Source organism: Delphinapterus leucas, chromosome 11, assembly GCF_059928025.1.
Source record: "Delphinapterus leucas isolate spDelLeu-1000000601 "Yukka" chromosome 11, BTC_Dleu_Yukka2, whole genome shotgun sequence".
NCBI classification, from domain to species: domain Eukaryota; kingdom Metazoa; phylum Chordata; class Mammalia; order Artiodactyla; family Monodontidae; genus Delphinapterus; species Delphinapterus leucas.
The window spans coordinates 55,269,402-55,281,645 of record NC_143139.1 but is presented as its reverse complement, the minus strand read 5'-3'; the positions used below and the strand labels follow the sequence as shown (position 1 = coordinate 55,281,645).

Below are 12,244 nucleotides of genomic sequence, written 5' to 3'. Positions count from 1 at the left end.
ATTTTCAAAAAGGCATAAACCTTTTAGAAAGGGTGGGGAGAATGGAAGAGAAGGCAGAAACAAAATCTTGAAACTTGGAATACAAAAGGCAAGTGGTATACAGCAGTCCTAAGAGCTGAGTAGTCAGAGACAATAAGCTATTCAGTTCACACTGCAGAAACCCCCCGAATCTCAAGAATTTGTGATTATAGGGATCTCTGGAAATAAGGGAAGGGAGGAGGAGGAGAAGAGCTAGCAAAAAAAGACTGGTTGAGATTCTGTTTAAGAAATATTCAGGTCCTTACAGCCCAGCAATTACCCCTTACTTATCCCCAAGGGATAGAACAATGGTAAAGCAGGGTCTCTGCATTGAGGATCACCAGACAGAATTGAGGGAGGAATACCCTACAGAAAATAGGTAGATTAGCCAAACACATGCCGGGTACTAAGACCTTCATCGCACTTAACTCTTAAAATACTGGCAACCAGACCTTTTTTTTTTTTTTCCTAGTAGAGAATAGGGATAGGCTTCTCTGAGGAATGTGACCAGTCTAAGAGGAGAGATCTAAGGAGTCCCAATGAAACTGATCAACCAACTTGGTCATCCTTCAGTGAAGTACACATGGTCAAATCCACATAGGCCCTTGGAACTTCAAATTACTTTTTTAGTTTCCCAATCCTAAATATAAGTAGATAACCAAGAATTACCAAATAACAGAGAAATGCCTCTAGTATGAAAGATATAATCCAAAGTAAACAAGCAAAATGGCAGATTAGAGGAAGCATGGAGAAGTCAACTAAAACAAAAACAAACCCAAAGTATTATTATTACTATATCCAGATAAAATAAGAAATAGCAAACGTGACACAAAACAAGGAAACAAAAGAATATATATGCAGAGAACGAAAAACAGCTGTTGGAAATTAAAGCTGTGATAGCAGAAATGAAAAAACTTGGAGAAAGATGAGACTGATGAAATTCTAGCTGTGTCTGAAGACCTGAGAGGAGATTTAAATAGAAGACCTAGATAGCAGTGGGGATTTAGAGGTACAAACTACTATGTATAAAATAAATAAGCTGGGAATTCCCTGGCAGTCCAGTGGTTCCGACTCTGTGTTTCCACTGCAGGGGGCACGGGTTCCATCCCTGGCAGGGGAACTAAGGTCCTGCAAGCTGTGCAGTGTGGCCTAAATAAATAAGCTACAAGGATATATTGTACATTACAGGGAACATAGTTAATATTTTATAATAACTATAAATGAAATATAACCTTTAAAAATTGTGAATCACTATGGTGTACACCTGAAACATATAATATTGTACATCAACTATACCTCAATAAAGAAAAAAGGGCTTCCCTGGTGGCGCAGTGGTTGAGAGTCCGCCTGCCAATGCAGGGGACACGGGTTCATGCCCCGGTCCGAGAGGATCCCACGTGCCGCGGAGCGGCTGGGCCCGTGAGCTGTGGCCACTGAGCCTGCGCGTCCGGAGCCTGTGCTCTGCAACGGGAGAGGCCACAACAGTGAGAGGCCCACGTACCGCAAAAAAAAAATAAATAAAAAATAATTTAAAAAAATAAAGAAAATAAAGACCTAGAGTTTGGGAATTGAACTAATGATAGATACAAAGAAAGCTAAGCCAATTTAAAAATCATGCAGGTATTAGCTCTAGGGAAAATAAACTCTTGCATAAGAGAAGAAAGTAATTGTATTTATGGCTATGTAAATACTGAGTATTGATCTAAAAATATATATGTAATTACACTGGAAGGATGGATTTTAGGGAAAGGTGCCATGTATGATAGAAATGGAGGAGAAAATAGAACTTAATCCTTAACTTGCATAGTGGGAATCAATATCTTAAAATGGAAAAATCCAGAAGGAGCAATACAAGCCTAATACTTAAAAGCATGGGAGTAAATATAAAATTCTTTTTTTTTTTTTGGTCATGCCACACAGCTTGTGGGATCTCAGTTCCCCAATCAGGGATTGAACCCGGGCCACAGCAGTGAAAGTGCCAAATCCTAACCATTTGGAACTCCCTAAAATTCTTAACATTAAGCTAAAAGAGTAGAAAATTGTGCATGTGAAGGGGGAGTTACATCTTTCAAAACAAACCTTGTAGAACTATCTGACTCTGTAAACATTGAGAATTTATAACCTTGTTAAAATTTAAAATGATTCAAAATATAATTTGCATAAAAGACGTGCATTTAATTGAAAAACACTATGTCTATGACATTAGTCACTCATGATTGTAACTTTTAGTAATTCCCTTTAGCAACTTCTAAGAAAATATTTTTTAAATAAGTCCGCTATATACAAGTGCAAGAAATGTGCACAGGGCTTAGTTACAATTAGTGCTACATGAAGAGCCCCGTTATCATCTGGAGTATCACTCCGCATTTCAAATAATATCCTGAGGTGAAACTAAGCAACATAGGAATTGAATTTCTTTTAAAAATGATCAAACTTTGATATTGATTTTTTACTTCATTCTCAGAATAAGGGTTGAAATTTGGTTTGGGAACTTGATTGTATTAATATAACAGGTATAAGTAAGACAGATTTATCAATAAGCAGAATCGCCAAAAACTATTGCTTTCCCTCTTAAGCCAACTTTTGCTAATCTCTGATTATTTCTTCAGTCAGCCATTGTTATGGGTCTGTCCTGGTGCTTCTTGGATATATCCTATCTCTGCATCTGAACTGTCATCTGAGCTGTCACTCTTCAAGCCTCTCTCCCCTACCTTGATTCATTCTTCATACACCTCTGGAAATCCTGATATGAATAAACCCATATTCTTTTTTGTTTATTCATATCAAAATGGCCCCAGAATCTTGAAGCCTGAGGCTGCACCTGTATTGGGGCCCTCTGCTGTCCTCTCATGGCTGGTCACATAGATTTGAGACCTGACCCTTGGAACCCCAGAAGCTGCTGTACTGGAATCATGTGGGATCAGAGAGTAAGAAAAATCTCAGAGGGACTTCCCTGGTGGCGCAGTGGTTAAGCATCTGCCTGCCAATGCAGGGGACACGGGTTCGAGCCCTGGTCTGGGAAGATCCCACAGGCCACGAAGCAACCAAGCCCGTGTGCCACAACTACTGAGCCTGCACTCTAGAGCCCACGAGCCACAACTACTGAGCCCATGCACCACAACTACTGAAGCCCGCACGCCTAGAGAGTCTGTGCTCCGCAACAAGAGAAGCCACCGCAATGAGAAGCCCGTGCTTCTCAATGAAGAGTAGCCCCCGCTCGCCACAACTAGAGAAAGCCCGCACGCAGCAACGAAGACCCAACATAGCCAAAAATAAATAAAATAAATTAATTTTTAAAAAAAGAAAAGAAAAATCTCAGAATGCCCAGCATGGGGGAGTATACTAAATAATCGGAGAGATTCAATCAGTGGATATTTATTGAGCATGTATCATGTTATAGGCACTGTTCTAGGTGTTTGGAATATGGGTGTAAACAAGAGTAAAACATTTCTGCTCTTCTTCCTGTAAGGACAGTGGCCCAGCATGGTGTGTCAGAGTAACACATGTAACACAGTAAAGAAGGTGTCCAGATGTGGAAGTAGGGGTGGCCCAATGAGGGGTATCAAAGCCTGAGTGGAGAGCATCTATTCCATGGTGTGGCAGTGTTGGGAGATTGGTTACATACAGGCAAATTGATCAAATATATGCATGTGCTAAGGATACGTTTTCAGGATATGAAGGACAATGGGTGCCAGGTTTCTCACTGTCACAGAAGGGAGTTACCAACATGAAAAAGGAAAAAACTAGAATTAACCTTGTGGTGTGGGATTGGAATTGGAGGTATTATACAAATTCAATTTAAATAGATAAATATTATGTCAATACACATATCCTCTAGCCCTGGCCATTGATGGGGCCTGGGAACAATGACACTCTAGTGCCCAGAGCTTGTTTTTTAAATACCATTATCCACTATGAGGAAGAAGGGCTCTTTGGAGAGATGGCTGATTCCAGGCTGAAGCAGGAAAAGAACAAGGTGAGCCTTAGAATATCTTATGCCAGAAAACAAAAAAGTGCACAAAGAATGATGGGGACATGTCAAAATGACACAGAAACTAGCTTGCAGAGGCTCTAGTGGCCAAATCAGGGACAATGTGAACATCAAAATAAATGATAGTAATGGATTATGACTCATTATAATTTGAATAAAGTAGGAAGCCAGGGGTCCATACTGATATAATAAGTAAATGACATTGACATTTTGATGAGGAACAAAATTTCTCAAAGTACCTTACCCTCTCCCAAATACTTCACAGTGGAGGTGACTTGCAGACATCACCTTATTCAAATGATGAATGTGAACACCATCAGTAACAGAATATTTAAAAACTGCATGTCACCTGAAAGGATCCAACGAGAAGAGCACAATCACTTCTGTGTTATCCCTGCCAAAGATGCATAACCTAATCTAATCAAGAGAATATCAGAAAAATCTTAGGTCATTTTACAACATAGCTGGTTTGTGGTCTTCAAAAGGGTTAAAGTCAGCAAAGTCAAGAAAAAAAGTGAAGAAGTGATCTAGATTGAAGGAAACTGAAAAACATAACAACCAAATATAACACATGATTCTGAATTATACCTTTTAATTAAGAAGGACCTATGGGGACAGTTGATGAAATTGAATAGGATCTGATGATTAGGTGGTCCTAATTTGTCAGTGTTAACCTCCTGATTTGGATGATGTTTTGAGGTTATGTAGGAATTACACACAGAAGGATTCAGAGCCACTGGGCACCATGTTGACAGTGTATTCTCAAACTGTCAAAAAACATAAAAGGCTGTACTTTACTTGCAAATTTTGGGAAAGATTGAGATGATGTCAATGTCTTTAGAAAGTGGGAAAAACTCTTATTCTTTTGAAAGTTATAATTCAGCAAGAAGAGACAAATAAATGAGGAAGTAAAACATGTCTATCAAATGGTTATAGGCTTGAGCCCGGGGCACTCCCACAGTTAAAAATCAAACAGCAGAGAAACAGCCAGCCAAGAAGGACTGAGAAGGAGCCATCAATGAGGCAGGATGTAAATGAGAAGAAGCTGAGGAAGAAACTAGAAGTATGACAAATGCTGCTGAGAGATCAAGTAAGATGAACAGAAAACAAGTGATCACTAGAACTGGCCCCAAGGCATCATGGAAGGAGTCATGTTGGAGCAGTTTTCAGCTGAGTGAGGATAGCAGTCAGATGAAGACGAGTTGAAAAGAGAAAGGGAGGTGAGGACGTGGAGCTGGTAAATATAGATATATCTCATCCCACAAGTGCTGCTGTAAAAGGAAGCAGAGAATGATGCTGTAGTTGGAGGGTCATGTAGAGAATACAGAGAGTTCTTTGTAAGATGGAAGGTTACCAGGGCAGTTTGTACAGTGACGCGGGTGATCCAGCAAAGAGGGAGAAACTCAGGATGCAGGAAACCGCCTAAATTGGAGCAGTGAGAGGGCTTCGATGACGATTGCATGTGGAGACACTGCCATTGGCAGGAGCAGAGGCCCTTCATCCTAGTAATAAAGGGGTTGGAAGAGACGATGGGCCCAGGGAAAGATGTGACCTCTGTTAATGGTGGTGAGGAGGGGGAGAATTTTGTCTAAGGTTGTGTCTATTCTCTCAGTGTAATATGAGGCCAGGTCCTCTACTGACAGCAGACAGTGTGGAAGGCCAGTGGCTGGGCGTGTGTGCTGGGACTTTGAAATGAGAGAAGTAAATGGTGATAGTCATTTTGGAGAGTGGGGACACCAACACAGAAGGATTGCAGAGAAGTGACTAAGATGACCAGGCAGACTTGAAGGCCCATTTGAGATTTGTGGTTATGAATTTAAAGCGAGGGGAGGGCTTCCCTAGTGGCGCAGTGGTTGAGGGTCCGCCTGCCGAGGCAGGGGACACGGGTTCGTGCCCCAGTCCGGGAAGACCCCATATGCCACGGAGCGGCTGGGCCCGTGAGCCATGGCCGCTGAGCCTGCGCGTCTGGAGCCTGTGCTCCGCAACGGGAGAGGCCACAACAGTGAAAAAGTGAGGGGAATTCCCTGACAGTCCAGTGGTTAAGACTCCGCACTTTCCCTGCTGAGCGTGCGGGTTCAATCCCTGGTCAGGGAACTAAGATCCCACAAGCCGCGCAGCACGGCCAAAAAAAAAAAAAAAAAAAAAAAAAGTGACATCTGTCAGCATGGTTTTGGATTTTTCCAGCAATATCCAGCTGTTTCGGTACAGGTGAGGATGTAGGAAACACTAAGTGTCAGATCATTTTTTTCCAAATATATACATATGTATTTCTTCAGAGATACTAAAGGGCTCTAAACAAAGAGACAAGGTATGAATTGCAAATCTTTTAATGAAAATGTTTGTATTTTTTACAGCATGCAGAATTTCACACCTGTGGTTAATTAGCAATTATTTCAATACTTGAAAACTCACCTGCCTCTGAATTTGTCATAATGCATGAATCTAACTTAATAAAATTAAGGAAAAGCAACAGGTCATCTAATCCCTCTTTATATTCCTTCATGACCAGCAAGATGCATAAATGAGTTCTTTAAAAGGGATAAGATAGATTGGTATATAAATTGTGAGTTTATTTTTAAAGCTGTGTAAATGCAACATTTCTAAGAAAACATTCAAATCATAGGTCACACTTTATGGAAACAAAATTCTTAATTCAGGCTGTTTTTATTTTTAGCCACTTGGCACTCTGCTCTTTTTAAAATTTTATATTGCCCAACAAAGAGTGGTTATCTTTTACTGTTTTGGGAGATGACAGAACAGATGAAGGTGTCACATGCCTACACAAGTGGGATTTTGCCTAAGATCAATTTGTTTAAACATATTCTTTGGTTATATTTTTATTGCATACTGGGGAGTACTTATATCATTCAAAATTAAGTCTGGGTTATTTCTTTGATTAAGAACTGAATGTACTGGACATATATTTGATAATTAAGATTTTAGACAAATATTCACCAGCATTAGTTCTATTAGCAAACCGAAAAATATTGTAGGCCTAATATAAAACAATAAACACATGAGGTAAACATTAAGCCTCTTAGAAGAAAGACCATATGCTCCTGCTTCTGTAAAAACATTATTTGTTTGAAAGAATGGTAGTATGATCTTTCGCTCAACTATTACTTCCTTAATGTGAAAAAGAGACAATGAGCTGAAGAAAGAAAACTCCACAGTTACACTCCACAACCCTGAACATATGTCCTGAGATCTTGGTTTTGACAGTGATTTCTCCATGCCACCCTGCAGAGAAAGATGAAACACATGGTAATAAGGTTAAAACATACCTTCATTGTAATACACATACTTCAAATCCTTTGGGAGAACAAAATAGTTTATCAATACTGAAATACAGGCTACAGATCAATCCAAGTATTAAATGGAGATATGTATACCAAGTACTTCCTGTCTCCCCCCAAGCCTTCACTAGAGCACAGAATGCTGAAGAAGAATGTTGAGTCCCGTGTAGTCCACAACTGCAAAGTACATTCCACATTTACTTAATTACAAAAATAATTTCAAGATATGACAAGGAGTTCACAGAGTGGGGAAAATCTTAAAAACTCTAGAAATTGGGACTTCCCTGGTGGTACAGTGGTTGAGAATCCGCCTTGTAATGCCGGGGATGTGGGTTCGAACTCTGGTCAGGGAAGTAAGATCCCGCATGCCGCGGGGCAACTAAGCCCGCATGGCACAACTACTGAGCCCGAGCACCACAGCTAGAGAGCCCACGTGCTCTGAAGCCCGTGCGCCAAAACTAGAGAGAAGTCCGCGCACGGCAACGAAGAGCCCGTGAGCTGCCACGAGGACCCAATGCAGCCAAAAATAATAAATAAATAATTTTAAAAAAGAAAAAAACTCTAGAAATCCCCTAAAAAAAAATTGAGGAGTAAAAGAATAAGATTCTGAATCAGTTAACATAGATGGTTTCTATGTGATATGTTGTTTAGCATATATACCTAAAGCTGCAATTTTCAGTTCTCAGTAGCATACGTTGGTCTTTGGAAATATTCCCTCACTTCTCTCATAACAGTAGGGTAAAACAGCTCTCCCCTTTAATGATTAACACATAGCATGCTCTGTAACAGGAACTAACATAGTGTTGTAGGTCCATTATACTGCAAACACAGAGAAACGAACATACAAACAAACTCATAGAAAAAGAGGTTGGATTTGTGGTTACCAGAGGTGGAGGTTGTGGGTGGTGTGAGGGGAGGGGATTGGATGAAGGCAGTCAAAGGTACTACAAACTTCCAGTGATAAGTACTAAAGATATAATGTACAACATGATATATAATTAACACTGCTGTATGTTATATACGAAAGTTGTTGAGAGAATAAATCCTGAGACTTTGCATCACACACACAAATTTTTTCTTCTATTTCTTTAATTTTGTATCCATATGAGATAATGGATGTTCACTAAACTTATTGTGATAATCATTTCATGATGTATGTAAGTCAAATCATTATGCTGTACACCTTAAACTTATACAGTGCTGTATGTCAATTACATCTCAGTAAAACTGGAAGGGACAAAAAAAGCATACCATGCTCTAATGCCTTGTGGATCACTGACAACCCTCTTTGCACATGTTACAGCTTCAGTGATGTCATCTTTCAGCAACGCTGAAAAAGAAGTGGTGAGAAATGGAAACAATGCTCATAGAAATTTCATTTTAAGTTTAGGTTCAGCCAGCTTCATTCTCTTAGGCTGAGAAAAGAACAACTAAAATTATTTTTTAAGAGTCCATGTATCTGTGAATGTAGGGGGAAAACTCTTTCTTCATTCCATCCCATTTGGCATGAAATAAACCATTCTGTTTCTCATTTACCAAAGTCATTGGAAGCTCTGGAATTATTCACTAATGTGATAGAAGGTTCTCTTTTTACTAGGCACTGTAAAAAACCAAACAAAACAGAAACAAACCAACAAGTAGAAACCGGTCTAGCACTTTTTTGCTCAGCAATTCTACTACTGGAAATTCACCCTAAAGAAATAATAAGAGATGTACCCAAAGATGTATGTACAAGGTGTTTCATAGCAATTAATAATAGGGGAAAATGGAAACAGCCTAAGTGCTTAACATTAAGAGTTGGATTGATAAATTATAGAATATTTATAAAGTGGAATTCTATTCATCTTTAAAAAATAATAAAGATTGGTATTTGTTGACAAAAATAATTTTGTGTAATAAAGAGCAAATTGTAAAGCAGTAAATATAGTACAATTTCATTTTTGTTGAAACACACATTGCTTACATGTTTGTATGTGTGTACATATGTGTATAACATAGCTTTACATTCATATATGTAAGTGATACATATCCTCAAATATATGTATACCAAAAGTTTCCAGTGGTCATACATCTCTGGGTAGTAAGAATGTTTTTTCAATGACCACAGATTATTATATAATACAGAATATTTTTTAAATAAATTAACTGGATACAAAAGAATATTCTAAGACGAATCTTCTCTTTTAATATTTAAAAATTAACAATATCAATTTTGTGATACTTCTCCAGTATTTTATGTACTAAAGATTCCACATGTTATCTCTCTTTTAAAAGGAACTGAATAAAATATTTGTTTCACCCCAATTAAACAAATCTGTAAATTAACTTGTTAGAATAACAATGTTTATATAGGAACTATATTTTTTGGAGATGCAAACTAAAGAATTTAGAAATGAAATGTCATAATGTTTCTAATTCACTTTAAAATCACTCAGCAAAAAAAAAAATATATATATATATAAAATATATACATAAAAGAAGTAAATATGACAAAATGTTTTACTGTTAAAGTACATGATGAGCATATTGATGTTTATTATACTAATATACTAATGTTTCTAATTTTCCATATATTTAAAACATTTCATAATAAATAAAAAGTAAAAGCAATTTTTTAAAAAGGACCACACACACACACAAAAAAAAAAAAAAAAAAAAAAAGGACCACACATATTCCTCCTCTTTGGTTAACTACTAATCCTTTCATTTTCCAATAAAGGAGGGTAGATTAAAAAAAAAAAAAATGACCACACACCAAATTATCCCTAAACCTCCCCAAACAAGGTAAGTAGGAGGAATGACATTGTTCTTTTTTTTCCTTTTTTTAAAATTTTATTTTATTTATTTATTTTTTTAACATCTTTACTGGAGTATAATTGCTTTACAATGGTGTGTTAGTTTCTGCTGTATAACAAAGTGAATCAGCTATACGTATACATATATCCCCATATCCCCTCCCTCTTGCGTCTCCCTGCCACCCTCCCTATCCCACCCCTCTAGGTGGTCACAAAGCACCAAGTTGATCTCCCTGTGCTATGTGGCTGCTTCCCACTAGCTAGCTATTTCACATTTGGTAGTGTACATATGTCCAAATGGCATTGTTCTTTACAAAGCATCAACAAGTCCAGTTATAATAAAGTGATGTCATTCCAGAAGCTTTTGTATATTAGAAAACAGCAAACTTTTATGATACCAGCTCTTTAATTTCTTCCTTAAGGAATTATGAGAATAATAAAGAGCTTCTAGAAGTTAAGGTGGAGTTTTTCTAGGTCCCTGATGAACCCTTCAAGACCTTTTCATTTGTATTGAATCTCTATTATTGTAAGTATAACCAGATGGGTCCTGTGCCATCACTCAACATTATCTTGTCTTACCACTGCAGGGCATGCGACAGGCGTTATGTGCTCCTGGGGTTTTGCCATCATTACACCAGTAGCGGCTATTGATTTGAAATATCCCATAGTCAGTGCTTCGGCTTCCAGGATTGTAGTTTGTAGCTTGTGTGTTATAATTGCTTTCCCATCTGGCCAAACACATCCCTGAAAAAAATGTATTTTAAGTAATAAACAGCAACACCATATGATTTATAGTTCATAGCATAATTATATAGTTCTATTTAACTAATTCTATTTTACTAACGACTTTATAAAGATGTAGTTTCCTTGTAAAATATTTTAACACTTCGGTGTTAAAGGGCCCTTAGAATTCTTTTGTTAGCAAATCATTTGGTAATACTATTGAAACAAGGTAACATATTTTTAAAAATATTAAAATAGCTGTTTCTTCCATTGCTATTACCCTTCCCCTGCTCCCATCCCTCAGGTAAGATTCAGCCTAGAATAGGAAAATCAACAGAGATGTTGAGTGGGTTTGGTAATTAGCAGCAGATGCATATGCTAATGCTTTTTATTAGGAAAAATAAGGATTTTCTGGGAGAAAGAAAATTTCTTGATACCTAAAGATGAATTTGGATATCAAATTAGAATCCAGACAACAGGAGTCATAGAATAGGAAAGACTGTGTCATCCATCCACCCATCTAGCCATTTGCTCATTCATTCAAAAATAGTTATGGAGGGGAAATGTCTGAATTCAATCTGAAAAATTCAGTGATTACATTGACAGATATGGACTGAAATATAAAGTAACTTTTACTTAGGGCACATCTTGAATTCTGTGGAAGAAAATGAAAAATAATCAACTAGAGTAAGAATAAAATGTCATTTCATGCAGTATTTCAGGAATCCTTATACAGATATTGATTGAGGGGAAATAGGTTCCTACTGTCCCTGTTTTAAGAATTCAATTTAATTTTTAAAAAACTTTGCTGTTAAAAACCCAACATCATGGTAGGGGGATTAAAAATGAAAGCAAATACTACATTACTCAGGCTTGCAGAACCCAAGTTCCAAACTGGAAATGGCTGGAGTCCAACACCAAGGGCTTGATAGACATATCCTCGGTGCACAAATGAATCTTTGAGTCAGCTTACATGTGCCAGCGGGCAAATTTAGTGGCACTAGAAGCGTACAACGGGTCCTGGCATGCTTAAAATGGTACAGAATTTGGTCCTCCCATGCCTCAATCCTTCACCTGGTACATCTGATTCTAAAGGAACAAGTTGATGTTTTTAACCATTGTAAGTGTACAAACCATCAAAGGAATAAAAAAGTCCATTCACTCAAAGTCCCTTTCTTATTCTTCAACCTCTATGAGTATCTGTTCCACACCTGGCTAACTATTTGGACAGATGAAGAAGAGTTAACTTACAGTTTGCCAGGCTGACTCCCTTATAGCCATCCAATCCAAGTCTTTTCAGAGTTCTGGCAAGCTCACACCTCTTAAAGGTCTTGCCCTGGACAGCGACAGAAAGGAGGAGAAGCCCCAGAATAAGGACAGCCTTCATGTTGACTGAGAAGCCAGACCTCCAGGCTGGCCAG

At 38.0% G+C, this 12,244-nt stretch overlaps 1 protein-coding gene across 1 annotated transcript; it reads right to left on the bottom strand.

Annotated features, from left to right (window-relative positions):
- Nucleotides 1-6,320: 6,320 nt before the first annotated feature.
- Nucleotides 6,321-12,244, bottom strand: LYZ (lysozyme). Its single transcript, XM_022571576.2, has 4 exons — nucleotides 12,075-12,244; nucleotides 10,680-10,844; nucleotides 8,557-8,635; nucleotides 6,321-7,249 (listed from the first exon to the last, which is right to left on the bottom strand). The coding sequence occupies exons 1-4, from the start codon at nucleotides 12,208-12,210 to the stop codon at nucleotides 7,183-7,185; spliced, it is 447 nt and encodes a 148-aa protein (XP_022427284.2). The 5' UTR covers nucleotides 12,211-12,244; the 3' UTR covers nucleotides 6,321-7,182.